Source organism: Cheilinus undulatus, linkage group 22 (assembly GCF_018320785.1).
Source record: "Cheilinus undulatus linkage group 22, ASM1832078v1, whole genome shotgun sequence".
In the NCBI taxonomy this organism is placed as follows: Eukaryota; Metazoa; Chordata; class Actinopteri; order Labriformes; family Labridae; genus Cheilinus; species Cheilinus undulatus.
In genome coordinates this window covers 1,674,878-1,700,789 of record NC_054886.1, presented here as the reverse complement: position 1 = coordinate 1,700,789, position 25,912 = coordinate 1,674,878, and the positions used below count along the sequence as shown (strand labels likewise).

Genomic DNA, 25,912 nt, shown 5'->3' with positions numbered 1-25,912 from the left:
TTCAGAAATATGCTTTTAATTCACTCCACACAAACCCAGCAGAAATCCACTTGTAGACACAGTTCTTTATCCAAAGATAAGTCAACACCAAGGCCAGTATGGTTTCTAATGCTTCTTGGTAGAGCAAATTTATCTGATACAGTAGACTTAAAATTGCAGCTATTTTTTGTTGGCAACAATCTGAGTTCCAAAAAGTAAAACCTGATTGACACATCAAAGTAAACGTCTGTATCTAAAGGTACAAGGCTTACAATGGAGCTGGCTCTGCTCCTGCAAAAAAAAGAAAAAAAAAAACACATGGCCAAGCACACCCCACCTATAGCAGCATAAGCTTCCACTGCACTACTTTACATTAGAAACACCACACAAACACGATGTGTTTTATTTTTGCTGCCACATTAACACTCAGGTTTAATCAGAGCACGTTTTTGTAGAAGTAAAAGCCATCACTCGGTGCACCCGCTCCCTAAAGACAGATTATAAGGTTACAATAACCAGACTAGCTGCTTACAGACTGTACATTCAGAACATCAGGATGATCATTGTGGCTTTACAAAAATATAGATCTGTGGGCATGCACTTAGAGACACAACACTTGCGTCCTTTCAAATAAAAGAAGGTAAAAACAGGAGATTCCATCAGTTTACAAAAGCAAAGAACAAATGGCACTTACTGATACTATAGCAGTGAGGAATCTCCAGGGCAGCATCACAGCAACAAACACACACTCCCACAGACACGACTCACATCACGTGTGATCGCTTAGTAGACTTGTGGCTGCTTCACACCAAACAAGGCCTTTAAATCAAAGTCCTCCGATAAACAGAGTGTAATAAAATACTTTCAAATTTCATCTTGATGGTGTTAAAAACAAATCTTAAACCAATTCAATATCAAAAATGGAGAAATAATAGGCCACTATCCACTCTTTGTGCAACCTTCCCAACCTGAGTTAGGTTTAAAAGAAACCCTCCTTGGATTAAGGACTCACTTTATTATTGGCATGTATTTTTTTTTTATTATTATTCAACAATTTGGCATTGCAGCAACTAATAGCCCTGAATTTCAGTTTTGACCTGATGTGCAATGCTTCAAAGTCCTTTCTCTGTTACTCCAAAGGTGAAAGGACCGGGTCTGTAGATGTAAACGTAGAACGGATATGTCATGAAATTCATTTAGACTATAAATGTTTAATTTAAGTAATGCTATAAAAAGATCCAAAAATGCTTTTCAACTCAAGGCTCCATGTTGCTGATGGCAGAGAGAATCCCACTGACCCATGATTAGCTTTACCCATCACTAGCATCCCTAAAATAAATATACATGGAGGCTGTAACACAATCAGGCCTCCCCTGCCGCTGAACTCTGCTCCTGCCCTTCCTCTACCGCAGGGCTCAAGGGTCCCGCCCACCACAGGGACAGGGTGTTGTCTTGTCTGATCTCCTGCGGTGACATCACAGCTTCTCCTCCCTCGCCGTCAGAGGCAGAGTCACCTTCGCTGTCCCCGGGCCACGGGAACTGGCGCTGTCCACTGGACGTGGCCAACAGCGGCATAAAGGGATGAACACTGCAGAAGAAGAGAAGGAGTTAAGGATGTCTGGTGCTCTTCACTGCAGCATTTAAAACACATTTAGATGTAAACACTGAGGAAGCAATTATTGTTCACAAGCCTTTAGCAGCTGAACTGCAAATATGGAAGAAACATTGCTAAGCAACAGAGCCATTTATCAACTTTTTCATAAGCTGCAGTAAAGATTAGAGCAGTGATACTCAACGCGTGGCTCTACAGCCCCATGTCAACCTTTATTTTTTGTCTGTATAGTTTCATTGCCCTTATTTGCAATTTTTTGCCACTTTTTGTCCATTTAAGGTGCCTCTTGCCATTACATGTCACTTTTCACTCATATTCCCCCACCTTTATTATGCTGTTTGCCAATTTTAGTCACTTTTCACTCATGTTCCCCCACCTTTTTGATGCTGTTTGCCAATTTTAGTCACTTTTAACTCATTTTCCCCCACATTTATTATGCTGTTTGCCAATTTTAGTCACTTTTCACTCATTTTCCCCCACCTTTTTGATGCTGTTTCCCAATTGTAGTCACTTTTCACTCATTTTCCCCCACCTTTTTGATGCTTTTTGCCAATTTTAGTCACTTTTCACTCATTTTCCCCCACCTGTTTGATGCTTTTTGCCAATTTTAGTCACTTTTCACTCATTTTCCCCCACCTTTTTGATGCTGTTTGCCAATTTTAGTCACTTTTCACTCATTTTCCCCTACCTTTTTGATGCTGTTTGCCAATTTTAGTCACTTTTAACTCATTTTCCCCCACATTTATTATGCTGTTTGCCAATTTTAGTCACTTTTCACTCATTTTCCCCCACCTTTTTGATGCTGTTTCCCAATTGTAGTCACTTTTCACTCATTTTCCCCCACCTTTTTGATGCTTTTTGCCAATTTTAGTCACTTTTCACTCATTTTCCCCCACCTGTTTGATGCTTTTTGCCAATTTTAGTCACTTTTCACTCATTTTCCCCCACTTTTGTGATGCTTTTTGCTAATCTTAGTCACTTTTCAATCATTTTCCCCCACCATTTTGCTGCTTTTTGCCAATTTTAGTCACTTTCACTCATTTCCCCCACCTTTTTGCTGCTTTTTGCCAATTTAGTCACTTATCGCTCACTTTTTCCCCCCACCATTTTGCCGCCTCTCTACTATTTTTGCCACCTGTAAGCCATTTTTTGTCATGTTTCACCCATTTCTACCACTTTTCACCCAGTCTCTGCCATTTTCTGCCTATTTTACTCCTGTTCACTCATTTTTGGCCACTTTTTCACCTATTTTGCTAGATTCAAATTATTTTTTTTATAGCCACTTTCACCCACTTTTTATCACTTAGATTGTGGCTCTTGCAAAGGTATTTTTCAAAAATTTGGCTCTTTGATTGAGCAGGGTTGAGTAACACTGGATTAAAGGATCCACCAGCAGGACAATCAAGCAGACTGAGCATGACTTTCACCGCTCAATAAAACCGTGCGCTGCTGCTGTCCTGACTAAAGCCCATTGTCCTGTTTCCCATCAGAATTCAGATCAGAATGTTTGTGACTATTTTAACAGTATTTTGCTGAAAGTGCTGATATGTTATAACTCCGACAGAAAACAGTGAAATGACATGTGCATTTTAAATCATACCTGATACCGTTGGTGCAGTCCCAGTGGGCCTTGAACCTGAGCTGAGGCTGCAGCATCTCCTCATTACCATCGGGAGGAGCCGTCTGGGTGTCCCACACTGACACGACTCCCTCTGTGTCACCACTCAGCAAGTATCTGCCTGACCTTTACAGAAAGGAGACGGAAAAAAAGACTGAACGATCATCTAAGGGCAAGCAGCAACATTTCACAGGAGGGCATTTTTTAACCATTATAAGAGTTCAACTCCACAGAAGCAAACAGACATCTATTTTTGCCACTGAGAGTTTGCTCTCCTGGTAGCTATAAAAGGGAAGCTTAGCTCTCAGCCTGCAGCCTCAGAGCTTGCAGGTTTCTCCGCCCACCTCCTCTGGTAACGCTCCATCTTTGATTGAGAATTCTTTTCAATCAGACGGTCCTCCACAATGTTTATTTACTCCATAATGTTTATTTACTCAACATTACACCACAGCTTTTAGTAAATGCAGGATTATGACCGAAGTAAGAAGAGTGTTGCCAATCCCTGCCTAACTGGTCTACGTTTCAATGCATCCTAACATGTTTTGAACCTTGAAGCTGCTGCTTATAATTTACACTGAATTTTGAGTCAATTTTAAAAGCATCAGGTCTTGTTTTATGCATGTTATTGCATCATTGCATGTCTTAGATGTTACTGGTATACTGGTCACACCAAACATGGGAAGCAGCTAACTTCTGAGATAAAAAAGTAGGTATTTTAAGTCCCGGTATTTTAAGTCCTACTTATTCACTATTAGCATGGGATAAGTATTACTTAAGGACCTCTGGTCATTTGTAATAATAGCGCAGGACCTCCGTGTTTTTAATCCAGTGCAAATTGATCATGTCTGTAATTTGCAAAGTAAAAATTCCAGGGCAAATTACCTACCATATTCCAGCGCTGACATAGATCCACAGGTAATACTCATCCTGTGTGAATCAGCATCTCTGTAATTTAGGCTGGGAATTAAATTTTTTGCGTTCACCTTTTTCTGCCTGAAAAAACTGAAGTGGAAGCGTAGGAGGTTGTTAAAGTTCTTAGGAGCATAGGTTATAACAGCACTTCTCTTTTAGATTTTTCAGCTTGTGTATAAAAATAGATTATTTTTAGGGCTGGGCAATTAATCGCAAATTAGATTAAATCCCAATGTACTGCTGCAATTTACAAATCACAGAAGTGGCAATACCTCTTTAACTTGAAATCTATCAAAATAGCAGCTTAATACATTTATATTCTTGTGCCAGCAGAGATTTTATACACATTATGCAAACATTCAAATGTCAGTGTTTTTAAAATGGTTTACAAAAATCCTCCTTTTTGTGTTTAATATATTTTTTGTTTTGTTTTAATTTGCAATATGAGCATAAATTACAAGTTCATCCTATCTAATATTGATGAAGCTCAGCATTACTTCATACCCCCAGCTGCAGTCGGCTTACAGCCAGCTTCACCTCCCCCACCCCAGCCGCCTCCTTTACATCTTAAAGCTTGTTGCACCCTCATATTCAGATTTATGCTACAGGGGATGAATTGCTTCTAAAATAATTTGTTTTCAATGCACATTGTCATTTATGTATCTATTCATAAGGGGGTTCCTCGCCATGCACCCCCTTAAAAGTCAAAGCATGCTGCTTGACTAACCCAGGGAGCATCTTTAGAGCAGAGCTTCTCCACCAAGTAAAACTGCATATTAATTTTGCAATAAAATGTTTAAATGTATGATGAGTGTTCCTGACTGAATCAAGGTTATAATATAGAATGATGTATTGCTTAAATGTGTTGAAAAAAGCCTAAGTTGAGGAATGTAATATTAATAATCGCATATTAAATCACAATCACAATATCGGGGAAAAAAATTGCAATTTTTGCAAATCATTCAGCACTATTTATTTTACTTAACTTATATATTTAGACTCTGCTTTCTAAATGTGCATGCATGCACCCCTAATCACTTCATCTGCTCTGCTTCCTGTAGTTTCTCTGCAAGTCCCTTATCTCATATCAGTAGTTTTTAGCTGTACATTTCATACATAACAAATTTATGATTTCAAATGTGTTGCTAAACATTCGGTGGTTGGACTGCTTCCACACACAAACCTCTAGACTCTGCTTATCACTTTGCTCTTAGATTTATAACTGGGGATCCTTCCGCTCATCACTGTATTCTGTATAATAAAGTTGGTTGGTCCTCTCTGGCATAAAAGGCATTATAAACACTTGTTTTTTATTCATGGGCCCCTGATTGGATGTGCACCTTCTTATATAACATCTAAGCTGAACTGGACAACTGGACATTATCAAACTCGCTCTACTGACTGTTTAATGCTGCAGGTCCCAAAGGTTTACTCTGAATTAGGTAAATCTGTGTCCAGCTATTGTGCTCTTGATATGTGGAACAATTTACAACACAGTCTGGAGATTGGTAGACGAGTTTCTCTTTGAAAATCTAAGATGATCTCAAATAATTTCACCACAGTGTGCAACTGATTTTAGTGATCATACTTTCTTGACTTGTTTTAATTTGTTCTAATTGTGTCTCTGTTGCATCTCGACATCAGTGTGAATGAGGGAAACCTCAATGGTTTTTAAAGAGTTAAATAAAGGTTAATAATAACAGCTGATCTGCGCGAGAGGAGTTGTTGTGGGTGCATGTGCATCCCCACATGCACAAATGTGCAAGTCCCACATTTATAGAGCACAGACTAACAAACAGCATCAACAGCAGAAAAACTGTTGAGAGTAACAGGAGGGGTTCATATTTAACAAAAGACTTGACCTTCTCTCTCTTCCTCTGTCTGATCAGCTGCAGAAACGCACAGGCAACTTACTCGACCTCGATGGGGAAGAGTTAGAGGAGTTACTTTGCTGGTTTATTGGTCATGGACAGCTTGCTACAAATCTAAAAAACGAATATTGTCTACATTACAGACTAAGCTTACGTGCGAATGCACTGTGCCAAACACTGACACTAGGGAATAATTCACAAATTATCAGAGGTGCAAACGTAATTCTAGTGGCTTGCAAGTAGTAGGATAAGACTGGCAGCGATTGTGAATCAGTGGGTAGAGTCGGTTGTCGGAATCGGAAGGTTGTTGGCTCGATCCCCCAGCTCCTGCAGCCACATGTTGATGTGTCCTTGGGCAAGACACTTAACCCCAGCTGGTATGGATGCGTATGACTGGGATTGGCCTGTACTGATGGCCAACTCTCAAGAGCTACCTCTGCCATCAGTGTGTGAATGGTGTGAAAGGGTTACACCTGCAGTGTAAAAGCACTCAGAGTAGTTGGATAATTAGAAAAGTGCTACACAAGCTGAAGTCCATTCACCATTTAGTACTTTTTACACCCGGTTTGCAGATCATTGCTGTTCTGGCTCATACAAGCATCTTTAAGTTTAATTTCTCTAAACTTACAAGTCGAGGTCAAAGTAGATGCGCTGGTTTGTAGCTACGTTCCTCTTGAGTGAGAACACAACCTTGCCCGGCTCCCTCAAGTCCCAGCACAGGATTTCTGGATCCTAATTATGCAAACACAAATTTACATTTCAGTTAATTAATGAAATTTATCTCTAAAGATCCAAGTCAACAAGAAAATTACCTTGTAACACTGTACATAGGACATGATTATTGTTCTTCTATTACAGAAAGTACTTGTCTGCTTGTCTGAAAGAAAAGTTGATATAAAAAAACATTAGATCTTGTGCGCTCCACAGCAAAATGCTCATTGCTGACCTGTTAATCTACAGCGAAATACATAGGGAATGTATGTCCTGCTATGATAAACTGGCGCTGGCACAGACCTCCACTTTGCAGTTACTCTGCACAATATAACCTGCAGCTCAGCTGCAGAAAGATTAACTAGTAGATGACACACGTGTTACAGAATAACTCTGTAGACTCTAGAATGGGTAACTGGTTTAAATTTAATCTGAACAGGAATGAATGGAGGGCTTTGAATCACACAGAAGTTGACAGATTGAGTCTGCATCAACAGAACTGTTCAGAGTTTGTTTGATGCCAAACTAAGAGGAGACTCCTGACTCTAATGGTTTGTTTACTTGTCATTCATGAATTTATAGAACTTCACCAGTACCTTTCTTTTAGGGGAATGCCCCAGAGCCAAATTATATTGAATACAAGCTGGCTCATGTTATCGAGACAGAAACTGAAGAATAAAATCTCTTAGCGTGCTTGGGTAACAAGAAAACCAATTTTCCTCCACATCAGAGCAACACCGTTTGCTCCCATTGTTGCCCTCAGGTTTGTGTATTCAAACGGCGTGTGTGTACTCACCTTGCGCCCGCCAGTGTACAGGTAGTTGCCATCAGGGGAGAAGAGCAGATGGGTGAGGCCTCCGTGATGGCGGGTCGGCAGCAAAGCCAGCAGGGTGCCGTCTTGGCAGGAGTAGAGGCCAGCACAGCGGGAGTAAGAGCCACAGGCATAAACAGACTGGCAGGGGCTGAAGCCAAAGCAGGAGATGATGCCACTTTGGCCCTGTTTCTTCACTGCAGAGAAGAGAAGAGAGCAGCATTTGGCAGGGCTTTCAGCCTTTTAACAGGTTGAAAAGACTTAACTCACAATCACTTTTACTCAAAGTTGACTTTCTGGCAGCTCCTTAATTCCTGATTACATCTCCAAGGAGAAATCCTTTCTCAACTGGGCACGCATAATTCCACTTTGGATCGTCTAATTCCTTAAAAAGCTCAGTCCTTTCACGATAACCTACCATTTTATTCTTTCAAAAAGGCTTTAACATGTTTTTGGCACACCAAAGTAGGGGCAAATGTCAAAGTTTTTCCACGTAAAGCAGAATGTGTCCTAGAAAAGAGCTGCTGATTACAGCAGAAATTCAGTTACTAATTATGAAGCTAAGCAGATGAAACAAAACAGACCAGAAAACAGCACATATTTACTTACTCCCTTTGGAAATGTCTTCTTACCTGGTATGCATGCCTTACCATTAATAATAAAACTAATGTGAAGATTCAAATTTAGGAGACATCTTACAGAACATTTCAGCCTGAGAACTACATCACAAACACGGGTTCAGTACATTTCAGTGCGCTTCACAAACCTGGCAGCTCAGTGTCAGAGAGAAAAGGCATTCATCACAGTAAACATTTAGCTCCCTTTATTTTTCTCTCCCAGCTGCAGAATAAAAACTCTCCTTGTAGGTAGGTTTGTTCAAGGAGACTCCACCTGTGTGATATGACAGCGGGCTGTCAAACAGAACTTTCTGAATACATGAAAACAAAAAACTCCACATCATCCTTTTCAAAATGTTCCTGTTTACTCTCTGTTTGTCTTGTGGGTTGGATTTTACTTAACTTTGGACTCCTTTCTTTTAGTAAATTATGTTCAACTTTTGCAGTTTGAAGTGTCCTTGCATAAGAGAGAGTTTTCAAAGTAGTCCATGGCCTCAAACAGGAAAACATATTTACTGAAACTCAAAATGAAATTATTTATGACAATCATTGATGTCTAGTGGTTGAAAAATTAATCAGATTTTGGTGCAGAGATACCCCAGAGCAGTGATCATCAACTGGAGGCCTGGGGACCATATCAGGCCTCAAAGCTTCCCATCCGGCCCCCAGAGGATTATTAAAGGTCACATATTTTACCCCTTTCAGACAAGTTTATATGGTCTCAGAGGTCCCTAAAACATGCCTGTGAAGTTTTTTGCTAAAAAAATACTCTAGTATTGGATTTGTGCATGTCTAAAAAACTCCTCTGCTCAGAACGAGCTGTTTCTGTTCCTGTAGCTTTAAATGTTACTGAGCTGTCTGACTCCGCCCCTGACCACGCCCCTCTCAGGAAATGGATGCGACTTAATGGATGTGGCTCTCCTGATCCTCCTCTCAGCTGTCAGCTGAAGATCAGAAGAGAAGGGCATAACTTTCTTGAGATCCTGGGGGTGGGGCTAACTCCCCACGTGACAACATGAGGGGAAAATCTGAGAACGGCTTGTTTCAGCAAACATTTTCTGAAAATTGGAGAAAGAGAGGCAGGGAGTGGATTTTCCTGATTCTCGGGGGGATTGTGGACAGGCCAGGTGCACTAACTTTTGTTAGAAAAGCGACATTTAAATTTGGAAAATTTGAGAGGTCAAACATATGGCATGCAATTGTAACTCATCAGACAAGAAGAGCACTAGTACTTCTGTAATTTAGCATATTAAAAACATACTTATTATTGTTATCATGATTAAAGTTGTGGTATTTTGGATCAACTTTTTACATATGGCTCTCTCTGAGTGCAATTTCCCTTCCCTGAGAATCTTCACAGATCTGTTTCCTGCATTTCTGGCCAATCATGACGCAGCATATTGGCATCAAACTCAGTGACAGACATCAAGAAGGCTCCAGAAATATGTAGCTAAAATATCTCAACTGCCCCCTTGTGGCTGGCTGCAGTATAGGTGATATAACTGGCCTTACTGTTCAAGGCTTAAAGTTCCAGAAAATAATATTTTTAAAATAATATTTTAGTTAGAAGAAAATATTGATTTTATTTAAATGTCTGGCTGCCACAGCGTCAGTCAAGCAAAAGCTTGCCTTTGTGAAAATGGTGTTGATAATCCCTGCCCTAGTGGCTAGGTTGCCCCCATGTACCAGGTTCATAGCCTCCTTTCCCACATGTCTCTTCCCCTCTCTCCCTCATGCCTGTTTCCAATTCTATCCTCTATCAATAAAGAAATAAACCCCCTAATTAGCTAATTAAAAAAAACAATAATAATACAGGCTTTGTGATTAGCCTCCTGATAGATTACACATCAATAATGCCATATTTATTGCTCTGCAGGTGGATTAGCTTTATTAGAATATTCCTACAGTTTTTCTACATCTTAATTATTCCTCCACCATAATAAGTGTGTCATTCACAAACTGATGAGTCAGTGTTTGCTCCAGTTGTGCTCACTCGCCAGCTCACTCGTTTCTTCTGAAAGGGAGCGTGATTGCTGTGTTCACACATGTCCAAACAAACCACCCCTAGAAATAAACTCCCTCTGCTTTTGGGACAACTTCTCCAAAAGAGAAGCACCCTAAAACTAAGCCCTGAGATTGAAAGACTGGCATTATTTAAGGCAGTGTTACTCAACCCTGCTCAACCAAAGAGCCAAATTGTTGAAAAATACCTTTGCAAGAGCCACAATCTAAGTGGTGAAAAGTGGCAAGAACAGGTTGAAGTAGCAATAAAAATAGGTGACAAAAATGGTGAACAAGTGGCAAAAATGGATGAAAATTGGGGGAAAAGTGAAAAAAGGGTCAGAAAGTAGCAAAAATGGGTGAGAAGTGACAAAAAAAATGAGTTACAGTTGGCAAAAAAGTGGTCCAAAAAAATCAGTGAGTGACTAAAATGGGCAAAAAAATGGGAAACAAGTGGTATTTAATGGCCAAAGGTAGCCAAAATCAGTGTCTTCTTTTAAATCCCTTCTAAAAACATATCTTTATCGGAAAGCCTTTTTGTGAACCCATGTCTATATGTTCTTTGTTTTTTCATTGGTCAAGGTTTTTAATATTTTATCTAATTTTTACTTTCTCTGTATTCTTCTATCTAGTCTGTCAAACTCGTACTACTACTTGGTGTATTCTTTGCTTTAAAATCAATGATTATTTTCTTTTTATTGTGTTTTTCATTGATGAACTTTGGTGTTTTTGTAATGCACTTTGTAACGTTGTTTTTGATAAGTGCCATATAAATAAACATTATTATTGTTATTATTATTATTAAATGGGCGTAAAGTGTCAAAAAAGGAAGGAAAAGTAGCAAAAATGGGATAAAAGTGGCAAAATGGGGGAATAGTTGCAAAAAGAAGTGGTAAAAATTGACAAAAAAAAATAGAAAACAAGTGGTATTTAATGGCCAAAGGTAGCTCAAATGGGCAAAAAGTGGCAAATAAATGGTGAAAGAAGGAAAAAATGTGATTAAAGTAGCTAAATTGGATTAAAAGTGGCAAAAGAAAAAAGAGGCAAAAAAAGCAAATAAGGGCAATGGAAATATAAAGCCAAAAAAAAATAAAGTTTGACAATCAAAGCATCCTGTATAAGTTCGAGAAACAAACAGATTAATGTGACCTGCAATGTATACGTTTTCCTGTTTTAATAATAATATAATGATATTTAAAATAAAGACATAATAAAGCCACGAATCATCTCAAAAGAGCCACACGTTGAGTATCACTGATTTAAGGTTTACAAGAAAATATACATAGACCCATCACTGAAATGTTGAGATCAGTAGCGCATAAGAGAAGTTGATGACCGACCTATGGTGGGCCGCTCCTCACAGTCCCTTCCAGGCCGGTCCGTGTAGAAGACCCTGACTGTTTTGTCAAAGCCACAGTAGAGCTGAGTTCCATCAGGTGAGAAGCAGAGGGAGTGAGCTGCTGTCAGCTCATCCAGGTGATTGTAGGGTCGAAAACTGGCTCGCACTTCTCCGTAAAACGCATCCCACAAATGGACTGGGTTGTCCCGGCTAGTACTGGCCAAGCTGGGAAAACAGAGTGACAAAGGGAAATGACTTGATTATTATGAAGACATGGGAGAAGCACTGACAGACATCAGGGAATACAGAGTGAATGATGCATACTGTGACATAAGGGTGAACACACTAATGGGACAATCTTAATCATTCCTCAGGGCATTTTCAGCATCCAATTAAGAAAGAGATCCTTTAACACATCTTAATTTTACATGAGATCCTATTCAGGAGCATGTCTGACAATCAGTACAATGCTGTGTCCAGGCTGAAAGCTGCAGATTTACTAGTTTTGTAGTTACCTCAGGCAATGTAAAGTTGGTTAGAAAGGGATGCAGCTTTCAGGTTCAGTGTGATGAATAATTTAGGTATCAGTCTTATGTATTATGTTAACTTTTGCTTCTTGAAGCTGTAAGCCATGCTCAAAATGTTCAAAGAAAGAAGAAGTAAGCCGTTTAGACATTCGCATCAGTCCATCAAAACAGAGCATTGATTCTCTCTTGATATTTTCACCTAGATGAACAAACTGATGATGTCTGCATCTCAGAGGATACTGAGCACATCCAAACATAAACATGCAAGACCCAAAAAATGTTGGCTGTATCAATGCATCCACACAAACACACAGCATTGTGCTTCACCTCATTATGGAGACAAGACCACAGCACATTCTTATTGATTCAAATCAGGGCCAAAGACTGAGCCATGCCTTTTTAACTCTAATTACTGGAACTGAACAAATGCCTAAACATCACTGCGGCTCAATTAGACAAAGGAAATTAGCCCCTACCGCTGCTGCCGTGTTCTGTTATGGCCCCTCCGTGCCGCAGCTTTATTCCAGAGAAGGGAAATGCCCAATTATAATGCTAGACTGCTGCTAGCTTGGAGCAATGCCTAGAACTCAGCGCAACTTAACCGAGCCATAACAGGGGCCCTTATTCCCTCTCTACAGGAGGGGCATCAACAATGCGCAGCGTTTGGCAGATGGAGAGTTGAAGGAGCGGAGGGGGAGGGATGAGAGACAAAATGGTAGATGCGGAAAGAGGGGGAGAAGAAGGCCCAAACGGGTTTGCTATAAATGTGTTTAATAATCTCAAAAATAACCTTTTATCTAGCTGCCTCACCCCTTAATAATTCATTCTAAGCATATCTGTCCCTCTAGCTGGGCCCTGCAGGTGCTCCTCTCTGATACGTGGCGACAAGCTGAAGATCTGATGTCAGCTCTTACTGGCATCCTCATCCTCATAACAGACAGGTCTTTGCCTGGCTTTGGCAGATAGACGCAGATCTCTCAAGTGGATTGCTGTCCACATGAGCCGTTTGTTGATCGCTGTGCTGTTTACACACTTCTCATTTTTGTGGGCATGCAGCTCTTGACCGTCAACCCCCTCTTCTTTAGTAGAGACGACTGTTTGATGTTGAGGTGGAGTGGTGCCAACACTGGGCCTTGATCAGAAGAATCTGTTGGAGGGTGGAGGATGATGATGGGGGTAGGGGAGGAGGTTTAGACACATTGAAAACTGTTGGAAACTTGACCTCACTGGCCTACACCACAGACGATACGCGCTCTCCATGGCGATGGCTGGGCGTAACTGATGTTGGCTTCGTTTCACAGCCCATGAACACATTCACAGTGATGTCATCATTACCAAATTTTAAAAGCCTGCTAAACGCTCACCTTCATACAACTGGCAAAAAAAAAAAAGAGAATGAGCTAGAAAGAAAAAGCCCAGAGTCAGGGAATCATACGGCCTTTTAGGTGCCGTCTGGACTCGAGAGAGAGCTGTTAGTGGTCTGAATCATGCTGAAAAGCACCGTGGGCCTCAAACAGCTGAGTGGATTGCAACGGAGGCAAAAGCAGACAAGACGAAGGCCAACTCTTCACTCATAATGAGCGACATCACAAAGCTTTTACAGCCTCTCTCCACGCTGGCAGCCGGCTCCCACAACAAGTGCAAATACCACAGGGATCAGAGAATGGGTCACAGGCATTCAGCTATAGTCTTCAATACTCCAGAGACAAGCTCAAGCATGCAGAAAATCCTCCTCGCACACACAAACACACAGTGTCTCCCTCCAGCCGTCTAGATTAAAAGCACCAATCACCCAGAGATAGCAGCCCCAGTGAACAACATAGTAACTTTTCTGTGAATGCATCATTCACCATCTGGCAGCTTGACCTTCAAAGTGAACTTTAAATGTCTCATCTATCCAGCTGTTAAGAGCTGAAGCTCAGGGGATGGTTTAGGGAAAGACTAAGCTAAACTCACAAGCATGTGTCTGGGTCCAGAGAGTTCATCTTAGGGTACCAGCAGTAGTCGTAGATGGTGTCTCCCTCTGCCATTCGCAGCACTGGACTCTACCAGGAAATAAAAGAAGGTAAAGGAGACAGCTAGACATGTAGGGACAGATGCATGCAGTGTTACTGAACTGTATGACTGATGGGATCTATCTGACAGGCTACAGAGCGATATAAAAGGCTTTTCTCTAAAGTATAATACAAAAAGCCAAATGCCAGAGGGAAACAGAGCAATCAAATCTCAATTTTCTACCCTTTCACAAATGGTTTAAGATCCCTGCAATGAAGTAAGATGGATTATATTTCAATTATTCTTGTTCAGTGATCCCACAGACAGTAATACAATTACAAGATTGGCTCTCTGCTTGATATTTCCCAAAAACTAAGTCATGAGGCCGTTTTGTCCTGTTCAAATAATGACTTACACAAACTCTCAAGCAGCTGTCTGAGAAATTTGAGAGATCTGTTTTGTTCTTAGTTGACTGGAACTTACAAAAGTGCAGAATTCAGGTTCAACATGGTTGTTTTGGTAAAACAGGCCGCTACAAACCATTCAAAGGTCTTACATGGAAAGGCTACCTATATTTTGAATGAGATGAAGTGATAAGTAATAAAACGGTTTAACAGAATAAAAACAAAGAAAAGTTTCAGGGATAAACGATCTTATCTGCATGATATTGATACTGGCAGTTATCTACTTAAAGATACAGTACGTAGAATTTCTGCACTTAAATATCCATTAGGAATGGACAATAATACCATATACTGGGGGTTAGGGGTGCGCGATAAGACGATCTTAGATCATGAAGAAACAGAATGTATCGGTGATCTGCTAAAGCTATTTAATCATAGAATCAGCTCTATTACTTCTCGCCCTTTGCTTCGTCTCCCCCTCCCTTCTGCTTCCAAATGCAGAGACTCACGCTGCAAGTGAAAGTGAAACTTAAGACTTAGTTCTTATACGATACTAACCTGACACACCAGATCGATGTGTTTCACACATCCATCTGGCAAAGCTTCAATAGGAAACTTTTGAGAAAAGGCAGAGGATTTGAAAAAACTCGGAGGGTGATTGGGTGAACGTTCTGTCTGTCACATCTCTACAGGCCAACCAGAGCAACATAACACGAGAGGTAGCTGCTATCGAGCTGCGTGTGCACAGCTACTGAGGAATAACGCGGAACATGGTGACTATAGACATGTAAGTACTCGACTTTTGTGGTTTTTGAAAAGAAAACAACTCGCTGCTGTTCTTCGTTCTTCTTTTAACAAAGAAATGTCGTCAAGTTCTGATAAAACTGGGGCTTTAGCAGCATCCACGCTAATCTCTTCCTCCACAGCTGCACCAGCTCTAGCTGCTGCTTGTTAACGTCACCACTCTGCTGTGAAAGTACTGCCCCTCGTAGCTGATTGGTCTTGTCATGTTCTAACCGGGTCCAAACAGTTCAGATGGGAGCTTTGAAAAACAAGGAAACGAGCGTATCCATCTGCTTTGCAAGGTTAATACGATACTGCGTCTTGGTTTTCTGACCCATCAGTGTAAAAAAAATTTACCTTCACAATCTGCAAAAAGCTTATTGAAGTCTTTTGATTAGCTTAAAGGCAGCGTCCTCTGGTCTGCACAGGTTCGTACAGGAAGAGAGATGAACCATATTACGATCAGCGGAGTAATGTGTCGTGGAGGCAGATAGCCTACTGCTGTTGTAACGGTTACAGCCGACAATTGTTTTGCTTTCCATTGTTTTTCCCGTTATTTACAAGCCATTCTGCCTTGCATGTAAAAATCAAGATAACAGAATAACAAGCGAAACTTTATAATATTAGCGTCTTGTTACGGAGGGAAGCGGTGATGTCGAGAGGTCCAGACATTGATCACTATTACCAAATATTTTAAACAGTAAAATCACTGATTTACATGCTTTTCTTTAGAAAGCCTACATTAATGCATGCTGCAACACGTAATCCCGCATCTCCTTCTCTCTCCTCCACAATAAGCACTGCTCAGCTCTGCGACCTCCTTCCAAAAAACAAACAGAGCTGGACAGAGATGGACAGCGCTGGTGTGTACTCGTCATATTGAGTTATAGTTTAAGTTGAGAGCCCCCTGGTGGCAGAGTTTTACATGCTGTGCATTTAAAAGAGAATCTGCCAGCTGTAAATATTGGCTGTATGAACAAGTTCGTGAAGTTTTAGGCTAGTCTTTTTCTTCGTTCATCACCATTCCTTAAACTTTAAAGTGTGTTTTAAAGACTGAAAATGTGTTAATGCAGTTATCCTCAAACTTTTAATTGTTTGTTTGAAGGGCAGAAGTTTTAAAGGGATATTTCAGGATTTTTAAAGTTGATGGTATGAGGTGCTTGGCTATAGTAGTGGCATTAGCCTCCAGTGATTTCTCTGAAAGTTGATCCTGGGGTTATTACAAGCTCAGAGAGATCCATGGCATAATGGCTGCAGATGGTAATGTTATACCTGCGTAGTTTAACGAGTTTTACGTAAAAAATGGGCCAAAAAAATATGTTGGTTCACCTGTACACTGTGTCGAAAACATACAAAGCACTTAATTTCTCCAAAGAAATCCTCTGTGTCAGGAACTAATTTGCGATGCAGCTTTGGGCATCAGCTGGCAACTGAGAGGAGGATCAGGAGAGGAGGGCGTAACTTTCAAGTGGGGATAGCCAACCGAACCCTGGGGGTGGGGCTAACTCCCCACATGACATCATGAGGGAAAAATCTAAAATGGCTTGTTTCAGCACACATTTTCTGAAAGGTGGAGAAAGGGGGGGGGGCTCTTGTACTTGAGGGAATTGGACCAGGAGGGACCAGGGGCAAGTAATTTTGTTAGAAAAGCCTTAAAAAGTGATTTTTGCATAATATGTCCCAAGGTAATAATAGTTTTGGGTTTTTCATTAGTTTCGATTTCTATTTAGTTTATACCTTTTGTTTTGAATTACAGTTTAGTTTTAATTCTTTTTACTCTTTTTTTTGTTCAGTTTAGTTATTTTACAAAATTGCTTCGTGTTAGTTTAGTTTTGTATTAGTTTTAGTGTTAGTTTTGTCAGTAATGTGGGATACCTTCCAGGGGTGGCACCCAAAAGGGCCCTTCACTTTTCACTGTAATTATTCAATTTTAATGTTGGTATATAACTCAAGACCTAAAATTACCATTGTGCTAAGTTGTCTTCAATCAAATCAGGCAGTTTTACTCTCTCCAGGCTTGGGTGTTGATGTCAGTCAGTATGCTAGTATCAAAGACTAAAACTAAGGAGATTTTGTCCCCAATTCTATTTCATTTTAGTCAGTTTTGTAAGCACACCATACAGTTTAAGTTAGTGTTCTTTTTATTTGTAAAGCTTAGTTTTAATTCAGTTTCAGTTAAGTAAAATGATTTTTACATTTTAGTTTTATTTATTTAGTTAGTTTTAGGTAATTATAACAACCTTGATATGTACCCTTTAACAAAAATCTAAAATTGCACATCCTGAAAAAAGTGAATTTCCATGCTTGGATTTTTAAGATAAAATGGCTCTTCAAACTGGTATGCCCACCACTAATTTAAGTGATAAATAACCTACAGCACTGGTTCTCAGGCATCAGGTCTCACTACCATCTGTATAAAAACTCACAACCATAATTTTCCAAAACATTCAACCAATGAAAATTATTTAATGGAAAATGTTGCAGTTCAGACCCTAAATGTAGAAAAACTAATAGAGAAGGGAAACACAGACATGTTTAAAAAGAACATCATTATTGAAGGACATGCATGCAAACATTCTGTTTTACACACGTTTCCAAAGACAGCGAGGAAATTTGGTCACTTCCTCATTATCATGGGAAACCCCTTTAGCTATACAAGGAAAAGGATCTAAATAAGTTGTAGAAACCTTGGAATAAAAGAACAAAATTTACTTGTTATCACTGGAAAAAATGTATGCATTTACTCTGTCCACTTAGGGCTTTTTGTCGTCACATTCTTTTCGTGGCTTCACAAAACTCTCGTTCTCAAGGGGGGGTCGGTACCCAAAAAGCTTTCCTAACAAGCCTTGGCTCCTGTTATTTCATCTGTCTTACCTTTATAACTTTACATGTGAAATCTTCTGTAGATTTCCACCATTTCCACAGTCAGCTCCTCTTTCTACACTCATAAAGGAAATGTTGGTATTCTATCTTTGAACTCACCATCTCAGGAAGCAGGTCCCAGTTATAGCTGTAAATCTCTGGAGGGAGATTGTACACACGGAGCACATTGTCTGCACTGTTGGTCAGGATACAGGAACCATCGGGAGCCCTGTTGGGAGGAAAGACGGGAGGATGAGGGAGGTGATGGTGCATGCTCATTGGTTAAAAATGTGCAGAGACAGTTCAGACTTAATGTACTATTTTAAATCTTCCTGAGCATAAAAACCATGGTTGTACTTTACTGTGAGACTATTAAAGTAGGATTTTTGATGCAGTTTCACTTTAACATGAGGAACACAGACACAGTGCAAAACTTAAAGAATATTTTCTTGCTATAGGCCACATATGTCCCATAATTTCTGCTCCTTACCAAATGTATAACAGTGCTGATCTTATGCATTTATCATGCTAATGACTCAAAAATGTAATGATGACGTGAAAGATGTATTCTTAGCCTCTTCAAAGCTTCCTACACATAATCCTCGTGGTGCGCAATGAAGCAAGTTAATTTTAGAAGAGATTACCATTTGCAGCCTTTGAGGTAATTCTCTGGAATTGTGGAGAACTCAGTCCAAGAACCAGTCAGCATCTGGGGATTCTGGGTAAAATCTAGGTCTAGGCTTGAAGCAAAAAATCAGAAAGAAGGGTTGTCTTAAGTGAGATTAATGGACATGTATGGAAACATCAAACAACATAGTCAAGGAAAGAACTTCCTGTTTCACTTAAAAATTAATGTAATCACAACTTTGATTTGTGACCTCTTGTTTCAGCGTTAATTTCACCGAAAAGTGAAAAAACAGCTGCTGCACATAAGCCATGGGGTCAACCTGCTCAAATCCGAACATTTAAGGTTAATTTGATCATTTCACTGGCAGAGGCTGAGCTGCCACATTTAGAGCCACTGTCACTACAAAGTGGAGAGGATAGCTGATCACAGTTCCCACCTCTGCAGGTTAATTCCATTATTTTTTCATCCGGTACGTAGCATCTCATCCTCTTTGAATTTTATCATTATAATGACTGATGGTGTTAAATATTCAATCAGGTAATGCTGCCATGCTTCTGCTGCCCCACTTCAAAGCTTGTGCTATAATAAAATGCACGGGAAAAGCAACCCATCATCTAACACTCACTGGCAATTACCAATGTTCAGATAGCTGCAATTGTGTAATTATCATCAATACTGGGATTAAAACAAGTCACACACATATTTTCTGGCAATGTTCTGCTTTGCTTTGGCTGCAGAAACTGAAAAAAGGGTCAAACCTCTTAAAATGGCACAGTTATCTGCATACTGTTCTTCTCTGGCAGACAAAATGTTTCTATTTCTCATTTTCAGATGTACAGGTGAATCCAGGTTTCTGTTAGGGATGGATTCAACAATGTAGTTTCCCCCTTTTCAATACAGGCCCGAGTTTTTGGTCACTGCTCTGAGTTTGGTTCAGTTAAGTTCTGATGGCTGAATATTTCTTTAAGTATTTTACGTTAATTTTTCAGGAGCAGCAAGAGCTTAAGAAGAAAATACATAACTTACATGTCTGTATAGGTAAGATGACACCAGGCAGTGTGATAACAGAACAGCATTATATCAAATCAAATCAAACCATTAGGCTGCTGATTGCCATCAGTCACCTGCATGATAAATGCAGTCACAAGGAGAGAAGGTGTTGCACATGCACACCTATTGCTGAACTGAAAATCTGCAGAGATGTATTGGCAGCCATTTATTTAGCATAAAGATGATGCATTTTCATTGAACAAGGAACTGCAGGTGTTCTCAGTGTGGCTCAAGGACAGCGCATGAGAGCAGGAGGTTTCCAGTCTGCAGCCATACACTTGTTTGCATTGTGCATCATACTGGAGTGTCTGTCAGTGCGCTGATGCAAAGACCCGCCAGCAGATAGAAGCAAGGGAGCCAGCTGCAGACGTCCATGAATGCATGAATGCTTGGACATTTTATACTGCATTCATGCTGCCTACAATCTTTTTTTTCTTTTTAACTGAGGTAACTTTTTTTATTAAGTGATGCAAGACAGAACATGCCAGGGAAAGAAAACATACTTGCAATACTTGCAGAAAGATGCGACAATACTGCGTTTGAACAGTACAGACAGTGGAAACAAAACCAGACAGAGATATGTGTAAGGTGCATTTCTTTGTTTTGGGGAAACATAACAGGATGGTGAGGGTATACATTGTCAATTTAAGTCGGGATTTAGTTTTATAAATACACTGAAGACAGGAAGAGGGACACTATAAATGAATGCAGTATATATATATATATATATATATATATATATATATATATATATATATATATATATATATGTATGTATGTTATATAGAGAGGAATAGTTTAAGTCAGTGATACTCAATGTGTGGCTCTTTTGTAATTATTTGTAGTGCTTTTATGTCTTAATTTAACTCATTTTTTGCCACTTTTGGACCATTTTTTGCTCCTTTCTGACCATTTTTCCCACTCTTTCTCCCCATTTTCACCCCTTTTCACACATTTTTGCTGCTTCTTGACAATTTTTGCCACCTTTAACTTATTGTTATTGCTACTTCATACTGTTTTTGCCACTTTTCACCATAGACTGTGGCTCTTTCAAAGGTATTTTTCAAAAATTTGGCTCTTTGCAAAAAGGAAAAGAAAAAAGTAATAATGATGATATTCCCTGCATTAAGGTTCCTATTATTACTGTCGTAATTCTTCCTAACATGTCCACCCTTTGGTCTTAATACCCCCTCCCCCTTTTTTAAAGTTTTTTCTCCTTTATCATTTTTTTGCAGTTAAATTGTATGAAGTTGAGGTGACCCTACCTCAGTTGCCCCCTGACCCTGTGGAGGGAGCTGGCCGATGGGTTTACCTTTTGACAACTTGTCATCCGACCGGGCAACTCCCAGACCCAGAGGGTCGTGCTAGTTATCAGGCTGCAGAGTTACAGATTGCAGGCTGCAAACTAAACGGAAGAATAACAGAAGAGTCAAAGGTAAATGTACTGCAGGCTGTGAGCAAGTTACTTTTCTTAGCATGAGTCACAGCAGTGGAACAATTTAGTTTTAGAACTAATGCTACCCAACACCATGCATCACTATTCTGGTATAAATATCAACCTGCCATGTGGCGCAGACACATGACTGCATTTGGTGAGAGGCTGGTGTTCATTTCACACCCTTGATTGTTTACTTGTGATGAGTTTCTTTCTCCAAATAAGCAGAATCACTCCCAGGCACACAGAGAGTAGTTAAATACAAAACAACAAAAATAGTAATCTGCTTGTGTGTATTGAGCTGTGGACGTGTACCAGCTGGTTTCATATTACATTGAGGGTTGTTGCATCCCAGATGCATACACATTAGATAAATTGTGGTGAAAAAAAACAGCCCAATTTGACTCAAGGGGGCATAATATGGACACTAGGAAGGTCTTTAAACAGAAGAAGAAGAGTACAGGTCCTCTGGAAGTTGAACATCCTTACTATATAGTAGAGTGTCTTTGTTTTTATTTTAATGTGCACATATGAAGATCTTTAATATTGAAATAATGACATGTAGCTGTTGGTTTTCCCCTTCAATGAGGAAAAAATAGGTATTTTAAAAGTAATCATGTTCTTTTTTTATGTGGCTTTATGTAATTTTCATCTATTTTGTCCACAAAGATTTACCAACAATACAAATAAAAATGTATATACCTATATATAGACAATTAAAAGCCATTCGCCTAATACAATTCAATTCTTGTTTTGTTTCTCAAGCAGAGGGTCCCCTGGACTTTTGGCTTCTCTCTTGTAGTGTCAGCAGACAGACTTACGGATGCATACAGGCATGGCAGAAGCAGGTGAAGATTTTGAGTTTTAAGAAGCGTGTTGTTGCAAAGAGGAAGAGCAAATATTGTAAGAGACTGATGGACAACATAAATAACACAAACAATATGATGAAGAACTAATAACAGCAACACACTGCAAAGCTAAAGACACCAAATCATATTTATATTGAGTGAAAGCAATTCATTCTGACCCAACTTTCTAAAGCTGTGAAATTAAAATGTATAATAGAGGGCAAAAAGCTTAGAAAATTTAGTGGCTTAAAAAAGTTTTCTGTGCCAGAAACACAGCCTGCTACTCAATCTATGTACAGCAAATTTCCCTTTATTTGTTGTACACATTTATGTACTGTCTAAAAAAATTTATACTTTCAAAATTGTTTTATAAAAGTATTTTTTAAGAAACTCTGGGCCACATATTGGAAAAAAGACATATCCCATACAACCTCAAAAGTATCATTTATATTTAGAGAGACAAAAGGAAAAGAGATATTCAGTTTTACAGTTGGTGAATTAATCTGATGTTTTCATTAAATTTAAAAAAGTGCAAAAATATTGTGAAAAGAAAACATAATTTTGATCATGATGACTTTTCAGTGTAGTAACAGTTGGGTTAAGAGTTTGCTGGACTGAGGCAATGGCATTAAAAAAAATAAGTGAGGTGGCAGAGGAAGTAAGCAATGGTCACAGAACACCCCATTACCATCCAAAAATTAACTAACATTGAATTTAATAAATGTTGTTTTATAACTCCCTAACACTCAGAAAACACCGGTCTGGACAAGCAGAATGTGGTTGTGGCTCTTCCTTGCTCATGTGACTGTTTTTCTTTTATCAGTCAGATAAAAACAATCAGAGGATTATTTTTTTTGGAGTAGTTTTTAGAAGTGTTGGAAACTGGAGTACAAAGTAACAATGTATCAATAATAATTATCCTGTGATATGATGACAAGGGTTAAACAATCAGCATGTTTACATGTACTAGAAAAGGACATTTACACTGTTACTGCAACAAAAAAAAGACCTAACGTGTCAACATGTTTTCCTTCTGAAATTTTATTGTGTAAAATTTCTTGATGTTCGACTAACACGGCTAGATCACATGGTCTGAGATTGGTATGATCTCGCCGTTTACACCCTGAATCAGCCTTTCTCAACCATGGTACCCTGAGGTGCCTTCAAAATGCTTGTAATATAACCACCAATTGCCATAGATATGCAGCAATCCTGGTGTAAATCATCAAGGCTGTCTCATATGCCATTTTCCTGAAACCATCAGGGTCAGCTAATGATCAGGCTGGGATCGATGGCTACACACTGCAGAAGAGTAATAGATTTTCCAGCCCTGCAAAGTGTTGTGGAGTGAGAAATGTATCCAAAAGTCACAAAAATATCAACCTTGAACTGTTTGAAAAGAGAGCTCAGAGATGTACCTTGTTAATTCTTTTACTATGCCAGTCCCTCAACAGTCATCATGATGCTTAATGTTCCTTTTGTATTAAACTAGGGCTGGGCAATTAATCGCAAATTAGATTAAATTGCAATATGGCCTGCTGCAATTTTCAAATCACAGAAGGCGCAATATTTTTTTAACCTGAAATTTGCATCAAAATACCAGTTTAAAACTTTTTTGCAGCAGAGATGTTTCATATTACGTTTAGAATGGTGTACAAAAATCCAGTTTTCTTCATTTGTGTGTTTTCTTATCAAATATTAGAATTATATAAAAATTATCATTCCCTTTGATACAACAGTTCATATCAAATGTGCAAAATGAGTGAAAAAATCATCACAATTGGGTATTTTTCTATTATTCTGGCCTAGTTTAATCTAATATTGTGTTGTTTATAATATAGAATGAATTATTGCTTGTTTTGTTGTAAAATGCATAAGATGGGGAACCTAAAGAAACAACTGCTCATCAAATCACAATTGCAATATTGGGTAAGAAAAAAATTCAATTAGATTATTTTTCCAAATCGTTCAGCCCTATATTAAACCACTTTGGCTAGGGTGACTCGAGATGTTTTTAAATTTTAGCGGGTGCTGGTAGAAGAAAGGTTGGGAAACACTGCCCTAAATGGGTCCAAACTGGCCAAGGCTCTCTGATACTCAGCAGTTTTTGTTCCTGCCCTCAACCCAAGAAGTCAACAAGCATTAATGCGAGCATGGCAAAAGTTGGATTGTTGTCTTCTTTTGGACATCACAATAAGTCAGAAGGATAATGCACATTGCTTTGTACTAAAAGTAAAGCACAGAGCATGTACAAAGTATTTAGAGCTGTATAGATTGTCCCTGTTCTCCCAGTTTGACACAGAACCAGTTCACAGCCTTAAACTGTAAGGGGACCAGGAAGAAGGCCCACAGTAACCAGCTATAACAGGGCATATCACCACCTATTGCAGCAGAGCTGGACATTCATGCATCCATCTACAAATTGATCCTCCCCCTCAGTTTGTGTACTGGGACACGGACGGTTTAACTTTAGACTTAACTGTGTGAAGTAAGGTTTCGATTGTCTTGTGACTTACTGCTGGCCTTCACTAGGACTCTCAGCAGGACTGTTGTGCTCCTCCTCTTTCTTAGTCTCTCCTTCCTCTAAGGTGGCATGATGGCCCCCATCTCCATTCTGATGGCATTCTTCTTCTCCTTTCCCACTAACGGGGGCCTCTCTTTGACCTTCCTCCTCACGTTGTTCATCACTTCCTGGAAAGTAAGAGATCAGGTTAACTCATTTGTGTTCAAGCTAAATCACTGTCAAAATCCCTGACAGGTTTTTTTTAGTAAAAATGTTTTGTTTGAAACAATGAGCTGCAAATACTCTACTTTGTGCTGGTTGGGCAGTTCCTTCTATCAAGTGGTCAGCCCATGCTGGTGTTTCTCCGTCTTTTTCAACGGGCTTGGCAACCTGCTCCAGCCCTTGTTCCTCCTCGTCTACTCTGGGCCGCTTAGCCGCTGGTTCTCCTCCTTCATCTGCCGCCTCTCCTACGTCTAAGGTGTCATTTGCAGGTAAAGGTGGCACCTGTTGAGGGGGCTCAGTATCCGCCTCTGCTTCCTGTCCTGTACCTGTCACACCTCCACTTTCAGCTCCTCCGGTTGAGTCAGACATATCCTTGTTAATCAGTATATCCGGTCAAGTCCTGTATTTGGCGTCCAAGTGCTTTTCTTTGGTGGCTGTCAGACGTGTGTGAGGTAAGTGCTACTAGGATAGTGCTTCTTCCTGCAGTAAGGGTGTTTGAGTCTGCTGGGGGTCGAGGACATCACAGCACCCAATAGCCTAAACAGGTTGTCAGAAACAAAGACAATACAAGCGGCAGGGCAGGTGAGACCAACAGAGAAGAACAGGTGTATAGGGGGAAACAACCATATGCAGAGATACACGTGAAAAAAACACAGACAATAATGATTCAGAGACGTGATATATAACACAAAGTGATGAATAACCGACGGTTAACTGACTATAGATAGACTCAACGGACACCTGTGGCAAGTCGACTGACGTAGAGCCACTCCAAAGTAGCATTCACGGTATGTCAGTTTCGCTAAGTTTAGGTACACCTATTATTCGGCGCATATCGTTTAAAATTACTCTCAATTCATCCTCAGCTCCCGTTACGAGAAGAGTACACACCGCCCTAGCTACTAAGTCAAATGCATTAATTTCCTTTTACAGTCATTTCACAACAGAAGCACCTCACGATAGCTCGCGTTAGCATTAGCATGGGCTAGCAGTCCGATAGCACTTACCTGTGTTTTAGCTTGTCTGGCCTTTGCTTCAGCTTGCAGCACGGCAGAAAAACTTATTTTTCCTTGACTGCCTTAATCTTCCAGTTCTAGCAGAAGCGCGATAACAGTTTACATTCAACGTCAGGAGTTGAATTTCTCTTTACTTCATTTCGACAAGTTGTAAACACTGTAGGCGGC

The 25,912-nt window shown here is 39.8% G+C and overlaps 1 protein-coding gene across 1 annotated transcript; it reads right to left on the bottom strand.

The window, feature by feature from the left end:
- On the bottom strand, nucleotides 1-25,912 carry wrap53 (WD repeat containing, antisense to TP53). The gene is made up of 11 exons (XM_041779898.1): nucleotides 25,736-25,912; nucleotides 24,815-25,265; nucleotides 24,520-24,694; nucleotides 18,687-18,782; nucleotides 18,163-18,271; nucleotides 13,955-14,043; nucleotides 11,473-11,696; nucleotides 7,500-7,711; nucleotides 6,621-6,724; nucleotides 3,192-3,335; nucleotides 1-1,567 (listed from the first exon to the last, which is right to left on the bottom strand). The coding sequence occupies exons 2-11, from the start codon at nucleotides 25,095-25,097 to the stop codon at nucleotides 1,342-1,344; spliced, it is 1,662 nt and encodes a 553-aa protein (XP_041635832.1). The 5' UTR covers nucleotides 25,098-25,265; nucleotides 25,736-25,912; the 3' UTR covers nucleotides 1-1,341.

Coding starts and splice junctions, on each gene's coding strand:
- wrap53 (XM_041779898.1), bottom strand. CDS start 25,097: ATGTCTGACTCAACCGGAGGAGCTGAAAGTGGAGGTGTGACAGGTACA. Junction 7,712..11,472: donor TGAGGAGCGGCCCACCATAG/GTCGGTCATCAA, acceptor TCTTCTCTGCAG/TGAAGAAACAGGGCCAAAGT. Junction 3,336..6,620: donor ATCTACTTTGACCTCGACTT/GTAAGTTTAGAG, acceptor CTTTCTGTAAAG/GTCAGGCAGATACTTGCTGA.